The sequence below is a fragment of the Papaver somniferum genome, chromosome 5 (genome assembly GCF_003573695.1).
Source record: "Papaver somniferum cultivar HN1 chromosome 5, ASM357369v1, whole genome shotgun sequence".
Classification (NCBI taxonomy): Eukaryota; Viridiplantae; Streptophyta; class Magnoliopsida; order Ranunculales; family Papaveraceae; genus Papaver; species Papaver somniferum.
The window spans coordinates 142494353-142519296 of NC_039362.1; the positions used below are offsets into that span (position 1 = coordinate 142494353).

General features: G+C 39.7%; 2 protein-coding genes across 2 annotated transcripts; both read left to right on the forward strand.

Annotated features, from left to right (window-relative positions):
* Positions 1 to 12594: 12594 nt before the first annotated feature.
* Positions 12595 to 18137, forward strand: LOC113282998 (probable sucrose-phosphate synthase 3). Its single transcript, XM_026532128.1, has 12 exons — positions 12595 to 13009; positions 13463 to 13689; positions 13815 to 13878; positions 13973 to 14668; positions 14855 to 14986; positions 15207 to 15338; positions 15421 to 15597; positions 15723 to 15776; positions 15862 to 15924; positions 16054 to 17022; positions 17211 to 17338; positions 17615 to 18137. The coding sequence occupies exons 1-12, from the start codon at positions 12743 to 12745 to the stop codon at positions 17904 to 17906; spliced, it is 3201 nt and encodes a 1066-aa protein (XP_026387913.1). The 5' UTR covers positions 12595 to 12742; the 3' UTR covers positions 17907 to 18137.
* A 172-nt stretch (positions 18138 to 18309) lies between these two features.
* On the forward strand, positions 18310 to 21111 carry LOC113283000 (putative disease resistance protein RGA3). The gene has a single exon (XM_026532130.1). It carries the CDS (start codon positions 18547 to 18549, stop codon positions 20845 to 20847), a length of 2301 nt encoding a protein of 766 aa, XP_026387915.1. The 5' UTR covers positions 18310 to 18546; the 3' UTR covers positions 20848 to 21111.
* Positions 21112 to 24944: the final 3833 nt, after the last annotated feature.

Below are 24944 nucleotides of genomic sequence, written 5' to 3' on the forward strand. Positions count from 1 at the left end.
GTTTTTTCTAAACTGTGCAGAACTGATAATGTATTCTATTTTTTTTCTTCCATGATTTGACTGTTTGATCATCTTAACAAGTCAAACACATCATGTTGTTGTAACAAGTGATGGCTTATCTCAATCACCACAAGATGCTTCTGATGCTGATACTATTAATCATGATTATCTTGGCTCATAAATATCGAGTAATGGTGTTAATTCGGGTTAGAACATACTGATAATATGAAGAGATCATATGTTTACAAACTATAGTGTAAACATATCAGAAGTGGCTAATACTATTTTAATTGGGCGGGTTAGGATAAATCACTCTGCAACTCAAGGTTGTTTTTCCGGTGAGTTAATTACTCTACAACTTAAGGTTTAAAGATTTTTTTTTTTTAGTAATTGCTGATACATGAAAAATAATTCCCTTTAACTAGGCTGGAGCGCCCCAAAGAAGGGAAATTAAGGTCAGACAAAAAACATGGAGACTAAGGCCCAAATCCATCAAATAAGTATTCATAAGATAGAAGAGGCAATAAAGGAATTAACAAGAAAGAAGAAGGTTATATTAGAGAAGGGATGACATTAGCAGTAATTAAGGAGGTTTATGACACATGGAAAGATGTCATAAAAATAAGGGGATTTTGGAAAGTCTATATAAGAAAGGACAAAGTACAATGGAAAGACAACTCTTCATACTATTTTAAGAAAAGTGAGGTCATTTTGGTATACTAGGACGGGTAGGACCTAACGAGAATTCCAGTATTAACATTTAGCGACTACACCCGGAGGCTCGTGCCTAGTTCACCATGATGCAGCCAAATAGCAGTAATCCTGGCGCAGGAGGAAATCAACCAGCCACCCGCCCTGTCGACCTCGACGAGGTCATCATAGAAGAATGAGATAGCGAGGAAGAAACACCACATCAAAGCGCAGAAAAACAGTTTAAAGACGCTCACCAAAAACCTGGAACCCCGGGCATGCAAAATATTCAGAAAGAATTAGAAGAGCGATTGCAAAAGAGGCAAGCATTGGAAGAATGGATAGAACAAGCCGTGATGGAGGGCTAAAGCGCCCCTGGGGAAGCAACCGAATTGGAAAAACATCAAAATACCAAGGCCGTGGTAATCACACAGGATAAAATGGCAGAGTACCTGGAGCATAGGTATCATATCACGAAGCAAGATAACCACCATCAAACGAATAACCCATATCCTTTAAGTGTCCGGGAATATCATAACCCCGAGGACTATGTTTCTCCCAAGTTTAAGACTTACGATGGACAAGAAAATGCGCGGGAACATGCCAGCCGTTTTTTCTCAGCCATGAACGATAGAATCTCCGACGAGAAACTGTGTTTGAGAGAATTCCCAAATCATTGACAGAAACAGCCTTTACTTGGTACGATAACCTAAAGGCAGAGAACGTAGACTCTTGTCCCATTATGTACTTGATGTTTATGGGTAAATTCTATTCAGCCAAGCGGAAAGTTACGTCCATAGACCTGAGCAGAAGCGGACATAGGATAGGTGAAGAAATAGGGACATATATAGCAAGGTTCCGATGGACGACACTGGATTTTCATGAAGATATTAGTGAAGAAGCACTTATGGAAATATGCGTACGGGGAATGATTCAGTCCTTCAAAGGGAGTTTGATCAACTTCAGATTCCAAACCTTCGTCGAACTAGAGGAAGTTGCTTAAAGAATTTCCGAATGCATGGAAGAATTACCCGCAGACGTTAACTGGCGTCATACCACATCCGTCGTCTCCTACAAGCCTAATAACAAAGAGGGAAACGGAAGCCGACAACAAGGGGGGACCTCATCCAAAGGAAAAACAAATGGATTAGAAAGGATTCAAGACCATCTCCTCCTCTACTACAGTACGGAAGATAAAAGACTGTTCGGATCCTCAACCAATGGGTAGCAAAGGGCGAGGTTCAATTGCCTCCGACGGTGGTGATAGGAGAATGGGACATCCGACAGTAGAATGCCTCGCGATAAGAAGCATATTTGAAAGAAAACACGAGTCCGGAGGGCTTGAGGCGGCAATACAAATGATCGAGCAAGACCCTTTCCCACGTCATTAAGGACAAAGGAAACCAATGAGCTAAAAAAAAACGCGACAACGAACAACGGGTAAAGAAAAAAAAATACTCTGTAATGTCTTTCCCTTATAAATAATTCTGAAAAGAAATCTCTTTAGAGTTGGTTACAAGAAAAAGGGGTCGCGGAACGTTAATGACGTCCGATCGACTGACAAAAGGTTGCGGGAAAGACAACGACGCCCGATCGACTGACAGCAGGTTACAGAACGTTAATGACGTCCGATCGACTGACAAAAGGTTGCGGGAAATCCAATGGCGCCCGATCGACTGACAAAAGGTTGCGGAACGTTAATGACGTCCGATCGACTGACAAGAGGTTGCGGAACGTTAATGACGTCTGATCGGCTGACAAAAGGTTGTGGAACGTTAATGACGTCTGATCGACTGAAAAAGGTTGCGGGAAAGCCAATGACGCCCGATCGACTTACAAAGATTGCGGAATGTCAATGACGTCCGATCAATTTACTAAAATTGTGGAATGCCAAAGGCACCCGATCGGCTGAAAAATTCACTAAAACACGGGGATTCCGATTGATTTTTAAAAGGTAGTAGGAACACCAATCACGCCTGCTTAACTAACAAATAACGGAAAGGTCAAGCTCGACCAATAGATAAAATAGTAAAAAGGAGAATAGGCACGTCCACATTATGCCTCGCTCACCCACACCCCAGGGTGTCAAATAAATACAAGGGTGGGTGGGTGGGGGCGAGTGGGCGCGTTTAACATTCATATGTACCCCTCCCTCCCAATCCCCGTTGAGAAAAAAATAAAGGATGGGAGTAAGCTCGTTTAACATACATACACACCCCGCCCTCCCGATCCCCATTGAGAAAAATAACGGATGAGAGTAGGCGCGTTTAACATATACACCCCGCCCTCCCAATCCCCATTGAGAAAAAATAAAGGATGGGAGTAGGCGCTCTTAACATACATATACACCCCGCCCTCTCAATCCCCATTGAGAAAAATAAATGGGGGAGTAGGCGCGTTTAACATACGTATACACCCCGCCCTCCCAATCCCCATTGAGAAAAATAAATGGGGGAGTAGGCGCGTTTAACATACATACACACCCCGCCCTCCCAATCCCCATTGAGAAAAATAAAGGGGGGGAGGGGAGTAGGCGCGTTTAACATACATATACACTCCGCCCTCCCAATCCCCATTGAGAAAAAATAAAGGATGGGAGTAGGCGCGTCTAACATATACTCCCGCCCTCCCAACCCCCTTTGAGAAAAATAAAGGGGGAGAGTAGGCGCGTCCACCTCATACCATACGCAGTCCTCGGTGCTGACGCGCAAGCACGAAATTTTCAAAACAATAAACAACAAAGTAGGAAAGGAAGCACGCACAAGTAAAAGATTCAAATACCATTAACTTAAAACAACATCAAAAGTCTATAAAAAACAAAACCACACACACAACAACAACCCGACTTAAGAATTGTTTAGCGGAAAGGAGAGGTGCAATTGTTCATGAGATAGAAGGTAAATAAATTGCATCAGATTGATTAAAGGGAGGACAGCTCCTGCTGCGCCTTCTCAAGAGCATCTCGGGCACCCTTTTCCGCAGTTTCTGCACGAAGTATCTCATCGCTCTCCACTCCCACTTGGGCAAGAAGCTGGTCCAGCGCCTCTTTCCTCTGCTTGGTCACCTAAGAACACTTCTCCAATTCTTCCTCGAGCTTGGTCACCCGAGTAGTAAGTTGAACGCGGGGGTCTTTATGATTCTTCACCTGCACCAACAATGCCTCCATCCAACCTATCAGAAACTTCAAGTTGATGGTCATTCGGACAGACGCTTCCCAGCCGCTGATCTTAGTTGCAGAGATGGGACCACTTCCCACCTTAGTAAGATCGTCGGAAACCTCCAACAGGTTCTTGGTCATGTAGCATAGCGTCCTCGTATCCAATATGCCTACACTAACCATATGGTAACCAGTGCGCTCCACAATATCTTTGTACGCGGCAGTGAAAATGGATGGGACCCAAAACCCATAAACCATAGTATGAGTGGAAGGGTCAACCCCGGCTGCAGAGGCCTCCACCACCATGGGGAATTGAAGCTGCGCACCCGTATCGGCTTGAGGGTCCGCTACTTGGACATTGGGCAGCTGCACGTCTGTTTGAGATCCATCGCCATCTTTACGGGGGCGTTTGGAGCCGCTATCACTACTAGTGATTATGCACTGACCGACATCAATTCCAGGGATTTCGGGTTTGCTCCCTCCCTTGAGATTACTACCCATAGTTTAATAATGAAATCAATTATTAATATAAACGTGGGTTCGTGGAAAATAAAGAAAAAATATTAGCCCTGTTTCCTAACCTTAGACGCGGCTTGACGTTGTGATGTATTGGTGTCTTTGTCGTGGGATACCGAAGAACCAGATGACGAGGTTGGACCGCTAGATGCGCCTGAGAATCCACAAGTGAGTAACATGATAAACAAAGCCTGATAATTTATAACAAAATAAAGGGAAGAGAGAGGGAGAAACATTCATAAACGCAAGACAGAGTAATTGGTTACCTTGAAATCCCCCAGTAGGAAATGCCACGTGGGTTGAGGACCCACCAAACACTGATCGGTTAGACCCAGATGGGCTCATTGATTCCAGAACAACATTAGGAGATATCACCTCGACTATGAACAGTCTGTGCCCGAGGAGGATTGACTGACAACACCTTCAGGCGCAGAGAAACCTATCCGCCTCCACCCTCGGACAAGCTTATTCCGAAATTGTGTAATTGATCGACAAAGGAGGGAGATGGATTTTTGACAACACCATGAAGAGACTGCGACGCGCCTCTTTGATGAGACTGCCCAAATCGTAAAGGGGAGACGTTAGCAGAGGAATAAGGGCGCATAGGAAGATCCGAGAATTTGGCCGCTTCGCGTCTAGCCTTTTTAGAAATACTCTTCTCAGTCCAGTCGCGTTCAGGCATGTTTAAATACTCTTCCATCACATAAGAAGGGGATTTACACCCCACAAAAGTGGAAGGCGGAGCATCCTGGGACAGGCGAGCCAATGACCCATCAACGACTGGGTTGGTTCAAAAAAAATAAAAAAAATGAAGTGTAAAGGACCAGAATTAATACCTGAATCACCAAAGGGCTTGAAGATGATCGGGGTACGTTCAAACGAGGGGGCCTGCGACTGGAAAATTTTGTCTCCCTTTTCGGACGGATATGATCACAACCCTCGGGAAGATCCCAGGAAGTTACGATAGGCTCTAAGGGACGACCTTTAGTACCTGAGGAGAGATGATGTTCCATGGCTATGACATCGTCAAGTTTAATCCTCCCTGAGGCATGAAATGCCTTAAGATCCGCGTGTGATAAATCCCGAGCAGGGGCCGGGTCCTGCAGGCAGAAATTCAAGGCTCGACATCATGTCAGAAGTTGATAGTCATGAGCACCCTCGGTAAACCCCGAGGGCCGACCCACAAGAGGATGCTTAAACGAAAATTTAACTCCTTGATCATCCAAGCGCACCAGACCCTTAAAAACGAAACGATTAAAACTAGAAATGATATCTGAAGTATCTGTACTCTCCGGGGGAGGGAATTTAAGGGGGACTCCTTGGTCAAACCCGATTTGGCGAGCCGCACGATTAGGGTTGTAAGACACGACTATAAATTTACCGGCATGAAATCCAGGAAGATATCCAGGCAATACCGCCATCACCGCGTCAAAAAACGATTTGGATAGAATTTGCGTCGAGTCTAAATCCGCGTCGAAAGGCGCTGTGAAATCATAGTGGGAGGGACCAGATCGGCCATCGTGATAGGGGAACGACTCGAAATCCTTAGCCACATCTAAGAACTTTGCTATATCACCCTTCAGTATCTTCCCTTTCTTGCGCCAGAGGGACATGCGAGGATACCTATACTCGACGGGAACCTTCTTCACCTAACCATCAGCCTGATTAACATCTTCTTCGCGGTGAACCTCCAAGACGTGGGGATCAGGGGAGTATGGAAGAATGTGTTCCCAAGACCACACAAGCATGAAAGAGGATAAAGGTCTCGATTTTATGCGTCGACCCTACCATATGAAGATCTTGGCAGAAAAAATCCAAATGACGATATAAACTACCTAGGAACATAGGATCAAGAGGAAAGGAGACCACGCGAGACAATAACACCGCCATGGGAATCAACTCGTTCTTTATTATATCCTGGGGACTATACTCAAACACGTCACGACATAGCCAAAGAAGAATGAAGGAGGCCAACTTTGCCCGAGGATTCGGCTCCTGGCGCTCCCGGGGAAGCACCTTTCCTTTTACAAGCCGCGGAGCCTAGAACCGAAGCCAAAGAGAAAATGACACGCGTTTATGATCCTTGGGGAACCATTCAGAGTCAGTTGCAACAACCGAAGGATTGGGACCATGAATCGACTCATAAGCGCGGAAAGAGATACTAAGGAGACGCTCCCTCGAGGGAGTCGGGGTTTTCTTTCTTTTCCTATCCCCAATAAGCTTAACTTTCCCTTTAGCGACACCCTAGGACTTTGTTTTGCTGGTGCTGATGGTCTTTCTCCTCGCGGTGACGACTTTCCGCGTTTGATCTTTTGCGGCCGATGTTTTGTCCTTCCGCACTAATTCAACACGAGAAACATCCTTGCAGTCTAGCAGATAAGCCCATAATGCCCGATCATCTAGGGTCAACGCTTCATAAATGGCCACCTCGTTGTAGGAATGGGTCCCATGGAGAGGCAGACCGGTAAGTGGGACGACATCTTCCAAAATCACGGTGGCTTTACCCCAGGATGTAAGGAGGGTATGGACGGGAGGTATCCAACGGCAGAAAAGTCGCGTTGTGTCGCGCTGGCATCTCTCTATTTCCCGATGGAGAGAAGAATCTATAGCATCATAAATTCTGGCCTTACGAAGCATGGTCGCGTGGTCGGGATTATCGCGGATATAAGTCACCTAGTGTGGCCATATCGCGGGAGTTTTCGATATAGAACGGGTGTCGATATCAAGATCATAATCACCACGATGGATGGCCATACGCGGAACCCCTTTGAACGGATAAGTAACTGTGTCAGCCGGCTCGGGGTACATGAGCCACACGGTGGCGTTTGGGTAAGGCAATACCGAAGGGTTCAGGAGACGGGGGACAAGATTATCGTCCAGGAGCATCACGCGTCTTCCCCCTCGGAACTCCTTTAATTTTGACCCGCGTTTTAGCACGGGAGTCCCGGTGAACTCTGCAAGTGTATAAGACTCACCGTCGGCAGGGGGAGGCAAGTGGAGCTCTAGCTCCCCCGAGTACTCGCTCTCTTACGAGCCATTGCTCATTATTTCCTCCGACTCGTCAGAATCATTATAAGAATTATCATTAGAAGAACTACTAGACAGTGAAAAGAAAAGAGGTAAACGGTGAAATAAGTTAAAGAAACAAGTAAATTGGAGGGCTCATATATAGAGAATCTGAAGACATAAAGGCGGCAGTTGCACAAACAGACACGATAATTGATGAGGAACTGAAGAGGTCGTGCTAGGAGGAGTTCAAACGTCACCCACGAACGCCAAGATGGAAAACGCCCAGATAATGACTATAAGGTTATCTCACGATTAACCTCATAGTCAGGAGACTAATGTTGATACATGAAAAATAATTCCCCTTAACTAGGCTGGAATGCCCCAAAGAAGGGAAAAGTCATACACAAAACATGGAGACTAAGGCCCAAATCCATCAAAGAAGTATTCATAAGATAGAAGAGGCAATAAAGGAATTAACAAGAAATAAGAAGGTTATATTAGAGAAGGGATGTCATTAGCAGTAATTAAGGAGGTTTAGAACACATAGAAAGATGTAAAAAGAAGGGGCTTTTGGAAAGTCTATATAAGAAAAGACAAGGTATAATGGAAAGACAACTCTCTCTCATACTATTCTAACAAAAGTGAGGTCATCTTGATATACTAGGACAGGTAGGACCTAACGAAAATTCTGGTATTAACAGTAATCATTTTTACATAAATATGAAACCCTGTAGATTAAACATCCATATTGATATTCTTTATATTTATGATTTTGGAGTAGGCGATCGTAAAAGAACAATGAGGTAATTAACTAGGTGTCCTTTACTATGATTCCTCTACGAGTTTTTTTGGTTCTCTTCTCATGTATGAGTACTTATTGTTAACTTTTAGTTCAGATCAAAATCAAATTCAAACTTAAGCAGTAAACCCCGGAATTAAACATTAGTTCTGATTAGATATATAGCCTTAAACGATATGATTTTATTTGTGGATCAAGTACAAAAATTTTAGTGGGTGCAGTAGCCAACCGATGAATTTTTGCTTTCCATTGCCGAAAAATAGAGTGTGTGCTGACCGGAGGGTAAAGGGAATAAAAACGAGTACGTGATATAGGATTTGTATTACTAATACTACATATTTACCTGTAACTCAGGATTGTATACTTATGATATACCACAGGCCTGAAGATACATTCCCGGAAGAGAAGGACCAATCCTAATTGAATTGTTTTAGTGTTTCTGTCTAATTGCTGGTGTTCAATTAGGCATATGTGATTAGATACGTAAATACTAGCCCAATTTTAGTTGGAAAGAACGAAAGAAATACACGTGACCGTCACTATGTTTGACGGTTTAAATGTTTATTCATCGTATTTTCTAACTGGTAAGATTACTTACATCTTATCCAATCTTTTATTAGTGATCAATTTTAAATGTGAACTTATGGTTTTCTCCAGGTCTGTTGAATGGGCATGTGATCACTTGATGGGGATGTCTAATTGCTGGTTGCTGTTGTTACCATGGATATGTCAAGCTATCAAAAATTTGTTGCTTACACTTTTAAAAGTTGCGGAGATTAATGAAATAGTTACTTCTGCTATTTTTACCGACTTTCTCAAGCTACTGTTCTGGAAAATATGACAGGAGACGATCCAAACTTGGTCAAGAATGTCAGCAAGTTTTTGGTTTTCTGCATGAATCTGTTGTTGTTTTTCTGTTCATATGATTGACGATTCTCATAATGGAGATGTAGTATGCTGACTGGACATGTGTATGCATGGAATTTTATGCTTGCGCCATGCTTAATTTTACTTGCTCTTCGCTTCCTTTTTGTTGGCCAGGTTCAAAGGTTGTAGTTGGTAGACAAACAAAAAAGCAATCAGAGAAATGCGACATAAATTCTTTAGTACGATGAAATGTGTAACTTGAAAATCCAAATATGTAAAGTAGCCGGATACTCGATGTATTTTGTTGAGTCTATTCTATTTGTTCGAAGGATTTTACATGTAAGTATCCACTTTACACCGATTTAACCATGGAATTCATATATGGCATGCATGTTTCGAAGCCTGAATCAAGTTGTATATGGAGATTAGGTATAAACCATACAATTTGAAAATACCCTTTCTCTTGAGTTCCTCCATGTAGTTTTATAAATATTGATACTGTTGTAGACTGCACTACTGTAAATTGAGATAATCTTCAAAGTTGAGTATACATAGGAACCATGCTTCAATAATAGTTAATATATATGGTCCTTTTTGATGTTTGATTAAATTTTCGATCTCCATACTTGATTAGTTCATTTTCGTGAAAAAAGTTCAGATCTAGATGAATAATCACGTTTTTTGTTTATTTCGTTATGAGATTTGCCTATACTAGTTTCTTTTTGTTAGTTTTAGATTTTTTTCAGTTTGTTTTTCTTTATGAACCATCAGTACTGGTAGTTTTTGATGAAAATAGTTCAGATCATGCTTGTTTGTTGTTACAAATTGTTTGGATCAAAAATACATATATGGAATACTGATAAAAATTGCTTTAATTTTGTTATATTTATAGTTTTTTTTTTTAAAACTTTTTTTTGCTTGATCTAGAAGTACATATATGCAATACTTAGATATAACTGTTTTGATTTTGTTGTATTCGTAGATTTATAAGTTTTTTTGACATGTAGCTTATTTTTAGTTATGAATCATAGGTAGGTATATGGAATACTGAAAAGAACTTCCTTAATTTGATTATCTTTTTGTTTTTCGCTTCAAAATCATGCTTGTTTGTAGATTCAGATGTTATTATCCAGAAGTACATATGTCACATACTGATATGAAGTGCTCTTTGTTGTGTTTGATTCATTATTTTGTCACCTTTTTTAGTCTTACCTTTCAGTACGTATGTGAAATACTGTAATATGTCTTTCGATTCTCTTATTTTTCATAGATCCGTCGCCTATTCTTGTCATGCAGTTGATTTGTAGTTCATGAATCTTCAGTACGTATGTCACATACTGATAGGATGTGCTCTTTGTTGTGTTTGATTCAGAATTTTGTCACCTTTCTTAGTCTTACCCTTCAGTAGGTATGTGAAATATGTCTTTCGATTCTCTTATTTTTCATAGATCCGTCACCTATTCTTGTCATGCAGTTGATTTGTAGTTCATGAATCTTCATTACATATGTCACATACTGATAGAAAGTGCTATTTGTGGTGTTTGATTCAGTACGTATGTGAAATACCGAAATAGATGCTAGTTTTGTTGTTGTGTTTTAATATTGTCATATTCTCGTCACATTTACAGGTTCAATATGTCCAACGGATACATACTCTATATGTAAGCAGTGCGGCAGATATATACTCAGATTTGTAAGTAGTGTAGCATATATGTACTCAGATTTGTAAGCAATGTAGCAGACATGTACTCAAATTTGTAAGCAGTATGGCAGATATCAAATTTGTAAATAGTGTAGCTGATATGTACTCAAATTTGTGGTCCTTTATATGTTTTAATTAAATTTGGACCTCCAGATAAAATAAAATCCGGATTTGGTAGAAGTATGTTGTTTCACACGTATTTAAACAGTATGGTATATTAGTCATTTCCATGAAGAGTAAAATCCGGTTGGACCCTCCTAAAAATAACCTTATGGGATTAGGACCAAACAAGAAATTTCCCTTTAATTAATGGTCCCCAATCTGAGCCCGTGCAAAGCACGGGCCCACAACTAGTGTAGAGAATTTACAGTTGTATAATCCTTGATCTGTTTACATTGGAAGGATATGAATAAAATATTTGATTTGCTTGCATTAGGTATTGAGTCAATGTTCATGTTCAGGGGCGGATCTATGTTGTGACTAGGCAAAAAGAAAAAGCTTCCATTTTGTAGTGCAATTGTATTTGGTTATAAAAAACCAAGCCTAAACAACATGTTTAAACCAGCCCAAATCAAATCAATTGGTTTTCAAGCCACCCAACGTTCATTTTCTAGTCCCGCCACTGCTCATGTTGGTAATCAGAAATTTGGGTCATATGTGATTATTTGGATGAATAGATTATGCCATAAAAGTGTCCGACCAAATGTCTATTAGAATTTTTACAGTATGTACATATAGAGATAATGCAGTAGTTGAGTCAGTTTTTTACTGTACTTGTCCAAACACATTACTAACGGTAAATCTGTCAGTTTGAGCCACTAGTTCCTGTGATTTTAGTATTGTACTGCTGTTAGTTAGTTCATGTGACATTTTTGTCGACAACACCTTTGATATGAAACAAAGATTCTACTCTAGTTGTTCAAACACATTACTAACGGAAGAAGAGTTGTTCATGTCATTTGCTGTCAAATACACTAAAACTACTACTTCAAGAAGGATTTTGTTTTTTTTCTTTTGCTGGCCAAAAGCTTTAAGGGAAGTTCAACTTATGAGATCCAGGCAGTCAGGTCACCTTTTCTAGTAAAAACAGGATTGAGAAAGATCCAAATGAATCAGCTATACAAGTACTCTATGATTCAGGATTGATTGAAGATATACAATTCTATCTTGGTCGCACTCTGCATGTTGTGTAGATAAGAAGTTACATGTGTCAGCAATACATTACCACAATGCTTGGAGTTTTATATGAATTGAGAAATGAGAATATGGTCCCGTTACTTTCAATCTATATGTATGTTGTTTTCAGGTAAAACTTGATGAAATAGAGATAAAGTTCGATTGATGATGGTTACAAAATGGACATTTTGAGTTCACTACCGCAAACTTCACCATCAGTCCTACTAACATGGTGGAATATCAAGTCATCTTTCTTTTTCAATTACTAATTGCACTACATGCCTCGTCGAGTCCCCCAACCTCTATTTACAGGGGGACGGATTTGTGAAAGGCTCCAAGGGCCATAACGTTGGCACGGTCACGGACGGGGTGTGTTTAGTACGACCACCGCAGGTCACGGGTTGGACATAATTTTCAAGAAACCTTAAATTGGAAAAACAACAAAACGAGGAGTTTGAAAGGCAGCAGGACTCAGGTGGTAAGAAAAGAAAATACATAAGAATAGCGACAGTATCGCATCGGGCAAACATAGAAAACAGTGAGAAAAGTAAAAAAAAAAACTGACCACGAAACACGCGTGTAAAGGGCGAGATATTCTGACACGTGTGTCCTAACTGATTTCTGTACGTGGCCTCCCTTCACTTGAGGCATCTTTCTTTTAACTGATATCAATGAAATTGAATGAATCATCATTCATTATATTTCTCTGAAACCATGACTCTGTGATCCATCATCATCTCTATCATATCACCCACATTACTCACTTACCTTAAAAACTACCTCTCTCTGAAACAAAAAAAAAAAAACTCACCAAAATTCTTTCGTAATGGCTGGGAACCAGTGGATTAATGGGTACTTGGAAGCGATTTTAGATAGCGGAGCTGGGATTGATGATGCGAAACCAGCAGCGCCATTAGGAGGACACTTTAATCCGACTAAATATTTCGTTGAAGAAGTTGTTACTGGTGTGGATGAAACTGATCTACATAGGACTTGGATTAAAGTTGTTGCTACTCGTAATGCTCGTGAACGTAGTTCTAGGCTTGAGAATATGTGTTGGAGAATTTGGCATCTAGCCCGCAAAAAGAAACAGGTACTATATAATAATCATAATCATAATCAAAATCAATTTTTTTTCATTGATTTGAATTGATAGTAACGAAGATTGTGAATGCAAGTCCATAATTGTTTTTTGATTTATTATCGATTTAGTATTGCAGTAGTAATTGCAAAAAGCAAATTAAAAATTAGGTTGATATTGGGCAATTTTGATTCAAATTAATGATCGAGTGTTGTATGACAAAGAAGTGATCTAGGAAATCAAATATAATTGTTGGGCTATTTTAGGCTATTTTGTTAATGAATCTGGATTGACACTATGAATTTGGAATTTTTGGTTATTGTAGAGTGTTGTTTTTCTGCTTTTCGGATTCGAACGTTTATTTTGATATAATGCTGGAACATATGTAACCATCATGTATCTGCTTGGGATTTTGAAAATTCGGGTTTAAAAGTTAATGATTTGTTTTGTTTATGAATTGGATAGTTGGAGTTGGAAGATGTTCAAAGATCGACGCACAGGAGATGGGAACGGGAGCAAGGTCGGAGGGATGCGACAGAAGATATGTCTGAAGATCTGTCTGAGGGTGAAAGAGGGGATACAATTGGAGATATGGTGTCTACTCCAAGGAAGAAATTCCAGAGAAATTTATCCAATTTAGAAGTATGGTCTGATGATAATAAAGGAAAGAAACTTTATATTGTTCTTATCAGGTACTTTCTTTTACTGCAGCTTTGTTTGGTTCAACTTTTAGAAACCAAGTCTCGGACTCCTAGTTTAACTCATCATAATCTGTATGCAACTAATATCAACTTCTGCATCTTATGTTTCTGACCAGTTTGCATGGTTTGGTCCGAGGAGAACAAATGGAGCTCGGACGAGATTCTGATACTGGTGGCCAGGTAACTAAATATTCAGATAACACTTTGTGAATCTCGGGAGTCTTTTGTGTGCGCTTATGGTTTAACTTTCTTGCTTAAATGGGTGAACTTTCAGGTTAAGTATGTGGTAGAACTTGCTCGTGCTCTTGCTATGATGCCTGGTGTGTACAGGGTAGACCTGTTTACGCGTCAAATTTCCTCACCTGAGGTTGATTGGAGTTATGGAGAGCCAACAGAGATGTTAGCTTCCGGAGTGGATGATTCAGGAGATGAAGTTGGAGAAAGCAGTGGCGCATATATTGTAAGAATACCCTTTGGACCAAGGGATAAATACCTCAGCAAGGAGTTGTTGTGGCCTCATATTCAAGAGTTTGTAGATGGAGCGGTAGCTCACGTTCTTAATATGTCTAGGGTACTGGGTGAACAGATAGGTGAAGGCCAACCTATTTGGCCATATGTTATTCATGGACATTATGCAGATGCAGGGGATAGTGCAGCACTCCTTTCCGGTGCTTTGAATGTCCCCATGGTTCTAACTGGGCACTCACTTGGGAGGAACAAGTTGGAACAACTTCTTAAGCAAGGACGACAATCTAAAGAGGATATTAACTCTACATACAAAATAATGAGGCGAATAGAAGCAGAGGAATTGTCGCTTGATGCTGCTGAGCTAGTTATAACAAGTACAAAACAAGAAATTGATGAACAGTGGGGATTGTATGATGGGTTTGATGTGAAGCTTGAGAAAGTTCTGAGGGCGCGTGCAAGACGTGGAGTTAATTGCCATGGTCGATTCATGCCAAGGATGGTTGTAAGTAGCAAACTTTTATCTCATTCAGAGTTGTTTGAGTGGTAGTTTAAGGTAGAATAGTAATATAATTTACAATTCTGCTACAAAAAACCAGTTAGTTTAGTCTCTCTTCTCCTACAATTCTGCAGCTTCACCGAGTATCCTATTGTTTTTTATTTTGAGAAACAAGTATCTGATTTTTTCCAGGTTATTCCTCCTGGTATGGACTTCAGCAGCGTTGAGGTTCAAGAAGATCCTCCTGAAGCTGAAGGTGATCTGACATCGCTTATTGGGGGTGAAGGGTCTTCTCCAAGGGCTCTGCCACCCATATGGGCTGAAGTAAGCAAAAGTGTTCCCATTATATGTGTTAAATGCTGTTTCGACCAAATTAACATGTGATGCAATTGAGTAATTTGCATACTGATCTCTACTCACCTCTTTGTCCACATTAGCTTCGATGTTATTATATAGTCGGGCTATGGTATATGTAACCTACTTCATGTGTTCCATAAATCTCGTTGTTTTAATATTTTCTCTTGAAACAAAACTCGCACTGTAGGTAATGCGTTTCCTGACAAATCCTCACAAGCCGATGATCTTGGCCTTGTCAAGACCAGATCCCAAGAAGAATCTTACCACTCTGTTGAAGGCCTTTGGTGAATGTCGCCCATTGAGAGAGCTAGCTAATCTTGTAAGCATTTGAACACTTTGCCTAACAAACTACTTCGTTTACTATGAAATCCTCATAATCAGTCGATTTTTCTTGTTTTTAGACGCTTATAATGGGAAACAGAGATGATATAGAAGAAATGTCCTCGGGAAATGCAAGTGTGCTTACAACAGTATTAAAATTGATTGACAAGTACGATCTCTATGGGCTTGTCGCCTATCCAAAGCATCACAGACAATCTGATGTTCCAGATATCTATCGTCTGGCTGCAAAAACAAGGGTGGGTTTAAATTGGAAAATATCTGAATAGATTCAACTATGTTCAGTTTGTTCCTTTTGGTTTTTAAGAGGGTAAAAAACGATATTTGTCATTTCTGACCAGCAAGGTGGTTGTTTGTATGGCAGGGAGTTTTTATAAATCCAGCTCTCGTGGAGCCTTTTGGTCTTACTTTAATTGAGGTTAGTTTAAGTTAAATTATGGCCTCCATCTTCTTATTTTGTTAAACAGTAAAATCGCTAAATCTGTTGGTGCTGAACACTTTAGGCTGCAGCTCATGGGTTGCCGATGGTGGCTACTAAAAATGGTGGTCCAGTTGACATTCATCAGGTAAAACGCCATGTGCTTTTCTGTTATTAAGAACTTACATCTTACTGTTGACCAGTGGAATTATGACTCGGTGTGCAAACAACGGTTACTAACCTAAATTCCTTTTCTTCTGTAATTTTGTCTTTTCAGGCATTGAACAATGGATTACTTGTGGACCCACATGATCAACAAGCAATTGCAGATGCACTACTAAAACTAGTAGCAGAGAAGACTTTATGGCATGAATGTAGGAAGAACGGGTGGAAGAATATACATCTCTTTTCATGGCCGGAGCATTGCCGCACATACTTGACAAGAGTAGCAGCTTGTAGAATGAGGCACCCACAGTGGCAAACCGACACTCCAGTGGATGATAATGTTGCACAAGAATCTCTTGGAGACTCACTTAGGGATGTCCAAGATATGTCCCTTCGGCTCTCAGTTGACGGAGAGAAAACTTCTCTTAACGGGTCATTGGAATATGATCCAGCTGAGTTAGAGAAATTTAAAGCTCAAGGCGGTCCTGAGCTTCAAGAACAAGTGAAGAATGTTTTAAGTAAGATTCCGAAACAGGCGCCACAAGCTGATGAAGGAAAGAAACAGCCTGAGAATGTGCCGAACAAATACCCTGTACTCAGAAGACGACGCAAGTTGATAATTATCGCCCTAGATTGCTACAATAAGGACGGATCCCCTGAGAACAAGATGCTTCCAACAGTACAAGAGATATTCAAGGCCGTCCGATCAGATGCTCAAACTGGGAGGTTCTCGGGATTTGCACTCTCGACTGCCATGCCGTTGTCCGAAACACTGGATTTCTTGAAATCTGGGAAGATCCAAGTAACTGAATTTGATGTTTTGGTGTGTAGTAGTGGAAGTGAAGTCTATTATCCTGGTACTTACACTACAGATGATGGAAAGCTCTATCCAGACCCAGATTACACGTCTCATATTGATTACCGTTGGGGTTGTGATGGTCTGAAAAGGACTATCTGGAAACTTATGAACATACAGGAAGGTCGTGGTGAACATGAGAAGTCCTCTTCAAGTCCCATTGAGGAAGATAAGAAATCGAGCAACGACCACTGTGTCTCATACTTGATCAAAGATCCTACTAGGGTATGTATGAAATATACGCATTTTGTGGGCCATTTTTCAATTAGAAACCTAGAAGCATGACAATGTTTTAGAATATACATCTTGCATTTTTGTCTAAAAATAGTTGGTCTCAAACTAAATGTGGTCCAAGTTTTAGAGTAAAGTATGCTTTGATTCTTGGGTATGATAACCAACTCTTACTGTTTTAGGCAAAGAAAGTGGATGAGATGAGACAGAAGCTCCGGATGAGAGGTCTCCGATGTCATCTGATGTACTGCAGGAACTCGACAAGAATGCAAGCCATCCCTCTCCTTGCATCCCGATCACAGGCGCTCAGGTATGATACCTTTAGCACATATTCGTTGATTGGCACATGATGCTAGAATGTGATACAGAACAACACACTAATGATAAAAAGGAAAAAGATCTATGTGCATCTGAAAACCTTGAATGTTCTTCTTAATTTTATTTAGAAAACTTGTGTATGGCATATAATGGATAAATAGAATAAATACTAGGGACTTCGGTAGTTAAAACTAATAGCGAAGACAACCCAATATTTTTGTCTGGATAAATTAGTTAAAGTTCTCATATAATTTATTTTGGTGTGAAGATACCTCTTTGTTCGGTGGGGATTGAACGTTGCAAACATGTATGTGGTTCTTGGTGAGACCGGTGACACAGATTATGAAGAACTAATATCCGGGACCCATAAAACTATTATAATGAAAGGGGTGGTAGGGAAAGGATCTGAAGAGTTACTGAGAACAGTTGGAAGTTACATGAAAGATGATATTGTCCCAGGCGAAAGCCCACTTGTGGCACACACAAATGCTGAAGCAAAAGCTGATGAAATCTCAAAAGCTTTAAAGCAGGTTTCAAAAGCTGTTGGTGGTAGAATGTAAGAAAAAGATATATTCTCAGTATAGACGTCAAGGCAAGTATAGTGTAATTTTTATTCTTATTTTTCTTTTTTCACTCTGTTTTTTCATTTTCTTTTGATGAACTATTGGAGAGTCTAAATTTTGTTAGTTCTTCGAGCATTTTCTGCCAAAAATGGTAGTCAAATTCTGATTGTCTCTGTAATCCGAATGCTTTTGTTGTTAAATAATATATCAACATTAAAACATTCAATGTGATGTGCCACAATATTATATCCGGGTTCTGACCCAATGCCTACCATCATAGGACTAACACTGTACTCTGGTGCGGGAAACAGTAAATGGTAGGCCAGTAGGGTCAATTTTTTTTTGTTTTTTTTAAAGCATATGGCCTGAGTTTTCTATTCTTTATTCGTCTGCAATTATTGTAGGCTTTAGAAAATAGAAATATCTTCTCTACAGTCGAACAATGTTTTCTTCTTCCAATCTTTGATTTTTTTCAGATTTACAAACTTTGGAGTTTTGAATCTTATCAATAGATTTTGGTCATAGATGTAAGAACTTAATGGTGTCCTCTCTGCGGTAGATTCGTTCATTTCCATAAGCAAGGGAAAGTATAATTAGTTGAATCAATTGAAGGAAAAAAAGAAAGAAATTTTCAGAAATGGCTGAAGCAATTCTTGTTAGTGGTGCAACTGAAATATTGAAAGGGTTGACTGCTGTTATTGCTAATGAGATTATGTTGGTTTGGGGTGTAGACGACGAATTCAAGAAGCTTAAAGATACACTGGAGATGATTTCTGCTGTAACTACTGATGCTGAGAATCGCCAAGTAAGTGACCAATCTGTGAGGCTTTGGCTGAGAAGGCTCAAGGGTGCTGCTTATGATGCTGATGATGTACTAGATGAGTTCACCTATGAAGCTATGCGCAGAGATGACATCTACATTTTTCTGGTCAAGGTAAAGGGTCTTTTTACATGTTCTAATCGATTAGGTTTTCGTGTGAAAATGGCTCATAGTATTAAAGAAATTAATCAAAGGTTTGATGGTATTGCCACTGATAAGGTTAGATATATGTTACGAGCTGATGGTAGTACATCTAGTCATGCCAATAGGAGACGGAATCGGATTACGCAATCGTGTGGAAGTGATGCAGGAGTGTTTGGAAGGGAAAGTGATAAATCATTCATAGTAGATTTACTGATCAATAGTACACCAATAAACAATTACAATCAACCTGAAACAATTTCGGTCGTACCAATAGTGGGAATGGGGGGACTGGGTAAAACAAGACTAGCCGAGTTAGTCTACAATGATGAGTCTGTGCAGGAACACTTTGATCTCAAAATGTGGGTTTATGTATCTGATGATTTGGATACGGACAAGGTTCTAAGAGATATAATGGAATCCATTGATGGTAATAAGTATGACAGTGTATCAAATGTTGATGTGCTGGTATGTCATGTCCGTGCAAAGTTGAAAGACAAGAAGTTTTTGCTAGTGCTGGATGACTTGTGGAGTGATGAAATGGAAAAATGGGATAAACTAAAGAGTTGGTTGGTGGATGGTGCCGAAGGAAGTAAGGTTTTGGTCACTACACGTAAAATTCATGTTGCACGGGTCGTCCAAGGGGTCCTTCCACCATACCATTTGAAACAGTTATCAGCAGATGATTGCTGGTCTATCATCAGGGAAAAAGCATTTTCTCCTGGCGGGGCGTTGGAGAATTCAAGAATGGTAGCGGTGGGTGAGGAAATTGCAAAAAAGTGTTCTGGCTTACCCCTTGCAGCAAAAATGTTAGGAAATATAATGCGCTCGAAGAAGCAAGAGCACGAGTGGGCTGCAATTAAGGAGAGCGATGTTTTGGACAAACCAGAGTTTCGAGACCCAATCTTACCGACAATAAAATTGAGTTACGACGATTTGCCATCAATGTCAAAGCAGTGTTTTTCATATTGTTCTATATTTCCCAAGGGTTGGGAGATTGATCGAGAAGCTCTGATCCAAATATGGATGGCAGAAGGCTTCCTTCTATCATCTCGTGAAGAAACTGCAATGGAAGATGTTGGAGACGAATATTTTACTAATTTGTTGTGTCATTCATTACTCCAGAATGAAGAGAAGGATGAGTTCGGTGAGATTAAGAATTGTAAGATGCATGATCTGGTACATTCTCTTGCTCGAACTGTTGTTGATAGCGAAGAATGCTCAATTATGAAGGCTGATCAGGTTGTAGATATTTCTGAAGTTCGGCGTTTGCATTTAGTTTTTGATGATGGAAATGGAAGAATGTTTCCAGAAGCTGGGAATAATGCAACTAAATTGCGCACATTCATTGCCATTGAAGTAGGAGACTGTGGAAGAATTGAAAGTGTGTTCAGTAACATTAATTTGCGCATAATATACTTGACTGGCTCATCGATTCAGAAGTTACCAGCTTCACTTTCAAAGTTGAGACATTTGAGGTATCTAAACCTCTCGAGATGTCGTAATATTGATGCTCTGCAAGACGGGTTTTTCAACAAGCTCTATAATTTGCAGACATTTGTATTACAGAGTTGCACTTCTCTTTCGAGACTTCCTGATGACTTTGGATCGATGAAAAAGTTAAGGCATCTTGATGTTTCATATACAGGAATAAAGGCCTTGCCAAAGTCAGTTACTACTCTCTCCAACATGCGAACATTGAATATCTCTTATTGCGAAAATTTTGAACGGCTACCAAAAGACATTGCTGGTTGGGTAGCTCTAAGGAGTCTTGATATTTCACACACAAAGGTTAGTACCTTACCTGACTCTATCACTGGTCTCAAAAAATTGGCGAATTTGAGATTGAAATCATGTCCGAATCTTAAAGCATTACCGAAAGAAATTGAAAAGATGGGATGTCTAAAAGGGATTGACATCTCTGAAACAAATATCGAAGACTTGCCTGTGTTTCCTAGTTGTCAAATTGTGCACTAAAAGGCCTAGGTTACATGGAAACTTAGAAAAAGGAGAGTTCACTGTTTTCTATAATTCTTAGGTATTGCTTTCATTTTCTTTCTTTGCTTTCAAAACTCTATATCATCTTATTGAATCTTGTTATCTGGTAACTCCGTTGCTGAAACTTGAAATCTTGATTCCGAAAGGGTTCATGTAAAGGAAATTCAGGATGTGTACTTCTAACTCCATTGTATTCAAAGATTCTCAATTCTTACTATATCTGTATGTTCCTTACAGTTTTAACATCTCAAGGGGTGTATGCTATGAATTGCTCGAGTGTTGTACTTTAACTTAACAACAAATAACAAATTATTTGCCAGATTTGTCAATATGATTTTAATCTTTCTCCTGCTAGTAAGCCCAATATGGAAGTGTTACATTCACCGAGTATCTGTAGAGACTGGCTCAGAATTGAGGCTTTCACTAACCAAGCCTTTTGATGACTTGACTCTGGTTGGCCTGACTCTAACTCTGATCATGTTAAGAAAGACTACAGGTTGGTTCCCCATTCTTGCAACAAAGTGGAGGTACTGCATTTCCGTCTGGAGCCAAACTCAATTAGATTGCTACCCTTGGCCTTAATTTTTCCAATTCCTAAACACATTCATGTTGCAGAACTCCTTGGCCTTTAGATTTTTATTTTCTCATGGTGCATGAGATCATGATACTGATATACGCGCAATGGGTACATCTTTATAGACCATCTTGCTAAATGCTTGTATTCTGCAGCTTTTGTGCACTAACTCATCCCTGACAGACGCAGTACAGATCAGAGCATTTGTTTTGATGAACTATGGGAGAGTCCAAATTTTGTTACGTCTCTCCCAGCATTTTCTGGCAAAAATGATGGTCTAAATTCTGATTGTTTGTCAAATTCTGGTTCTGGAATTTGATCCATGTACACAACAGCAACCGTAGGGTCTAACTTTTTTTTTTGGGTGAAATACTGATGTACCCCTGTTTTTTTGGGCGCCTACAGATGTACCCCGTTTTTTTCACATTTACAAATGTATTCCTGTTTTGACCGTTTTTTTGAAAAAACGGCTAACGGAAAGTTAACCTCCATGTCAACAGTTAAATCTTCCAACTCACTTGCCAACTCGTCTATTCTTCCACGTAAGTTGTGTACACGTGGCTGGTCCCTTAACGATCAACAGTGCTTCAAAGAGAACTGTAATTCCAAACTCAAATTGAACTTGTGTAAGTCTCAACCTGTGGAGAAGACAATCAATCCTTACTATTTTCAAAATTGTTCACTTAACAATCAACAGTGCTCCAAAGAGAATTGTAATTCCAAACTCAAATTGAACTTGTGTAAGATGCAATAGTTATAGAAACAATAGTATATGAAGTATGCAAGGAATTCAAGAAAAATCTGCAAATGTAACTGCAATAGTAATAAAAGACTATCTATTTCGGTAACTCTACACTGTCTTAACATAACATTCCAGAAATTGTCTTAACATTCAAATATAAAATAGAGTCATCATAAACACAACTCAACATAAAATAGGTACATCTAAAGCTTCATATACTTCTTTGCTCTCTTCTTTCCTTTTGGGTTTGGAGCTGTAAAGGTTATGTTGTTGCTAACAGATCCAACATGGGTGTTGTGCTGACTGAAACTGGGCTGAGAACAAGATTCATCACCTGCCTTTCTCATGACACCTTTGGATTTTGCAGAAGATGTTGCAGCTGGTTAGGAAGATTGAGCAACGCTTGTTTGCGTCTTAGATCTGCTAGCACAAGGTTGAGAATTTGCAGCAGATGCACCTCCAGAATTTGCAGCAGCTTTAGCTTTGTACTTTCTCTTTGGTGGAGCTTCAACTGTTGTCTGCTTTGTGCCATCAACACATGTTCTAGGCTTGAATCCCTTAGGATTTCCTCCAACTGGACCACCAACACAAGTTGATGAGTAGTGACCTTCATTTTTACACCTACTACATTTTCTAGCCTTCTTCTGACCTCTTGGTTCATCATATGACAATATCCTCTTCTTCCTTGGCCGGCCTGGCTTTCTAATGTCTACTGGTGGCTTCATCATTTCTGGTTTTTCTGGCTGCAAAGAAGTAAGAAGAAGAAGAAGAAGAAGATAAGAGTTAGAAAACTTGTGGAGGCTGTTATACTAGTACAATGAAACCCTAAAGGAATCTACTTTATTACCCTGATTTATTGCACAACAAACAATAAAGACAAAACATATAATATTTTAAACAAAAAATATTTAAAATTAAATGTACCTCTATCCAGTCAGCTAGACCCTCTAATGGATTGAATTCAGGAGCATATGTCTTCTTGTAGTAGTCCACTGTGTAGTAAGGGCTACAGTACCTACAATATATAACAAAACAAAATGGCTTTGGTTAAACAATGTCCAGGAAAAAATGTAATACAAACCAAAATGTACAAAGGGGTTCAAGTTTAGGAAACTAACTCAGCCCAGTTAGGTCTCATTGGAGCCAAAGCACATACAACATGCTGGCATGGAAATCCCCTTAACTCCCATTGCAAGCAGCTACAAATTTTCTTCTCAAGATCCACAATAAAAACTGCTTCATGCACACTAATCACTTCATAGACTTTGTACTTCACAGCTGGAACCAACTTAAAATTAGGATTCAAAGCTATCATCTTTTCTATCAACTTCATTGCTTTAGGAACTATGTCACCATCTCTCCATTTTGCAGACTCATTTCTTCTCTTATACCAAGTATTCATCACCAGATCTCCATACATCAGGCCTAACTTGCAGATGGGCTTATCCCTCATCTTCTTTGCCATATTGTTGAAGGACTCAGAAAAGTTATTATTAAGGTGCTCACATTTGCTGTCTTTTTCGAAATGGGACCTGGACCAGGTTTGTGGTTTTTCTTCTTTCAAGAGATACCAAGAAGCATCAGCATTCTCAGCCTTCATCTTGGCCATATGTTCCTAACACAAAAGCAATGCTTATGGTTACATAACTTAAGAATTTTGAGGAAATATACTTAAACAAGTGAAATGTGCTTATGCATTACCTCAAAATGCTTTTTCTTGTAACATTTAGCTGCATTCCAAAGATGATTCTGCAAACTAAAACTCTTGTAGGTCTTCTTGAAGTTTGCAAGCAAGTGCCTGTCACATGTAAATTCAAATACATTATAGGATTATTACAAGTGATCTAGAAAGAAAAAAAGGAATAGTAATCTGAAATCATACACATTATACCTAAAACAATATCTGTGTTCATCTAAAGGAAAGTGATAGTCAACACCCTCCAAGATTCCCTTTTGCTTGTCTGAGATGAAACAGATACGCACACCATCTTTATCTACCAGAGGCTTCAAATTTCCAAGGAAAATATTCCAATTTTCTATGGTTTCATTCCTACACACCATTATACCTAGCATAACTAAGCCATTCTGACCATCCAGACCTGATTGCATATAAAAAGTGAATTACAATCCAAAATGACATATAAATTGAATTACAAGAATGTATAAGTGAAGAAAAAGAAGAATTTACCTGTTGCACATAGCATCACACCACCAAACTTTCCATTCAAGTGACAAGCATCCAAGCCAATGACCCTTCTACAGCCAGCCTTCCACCCCTTTATTGCAGGAGCAAATGATATGGTTAAAGAAAGGAACGTATTGTCTAGAGTGCCATATGAGAAAGAACAATGGCTTCCTGGGTTTTTCCTCTGCATACAACATAGTAGAATTAATAACTAACAAGAATGACAAAATGAATATTATTTGCAAAAACAACTAACAAGAAAAAATAATGTCAGAGATAAGAGTAACATTACCTTAACCATTTCACAAAAGTTAGGAACTTGTTGGTAACTCTTCTCATAACTCCCATATAGCTTCTCCAACACCATAACCCTTGCCCTCCATGCAGTATGGTATGCAATGGTGACCTTTGTGTCCCTTTTAAATTGTGCTGCTAAGTCATATGGACAAGGTATTTCTGCATCACAACCTGACTCCTTTCTTTTTTCCATGTACCAATCAGCTACATAAGGAGGAGTTGCACTTCTGTTGTACCCATCTCCACGACCTTGGTGGTTGTGTTCTATATTATACCCT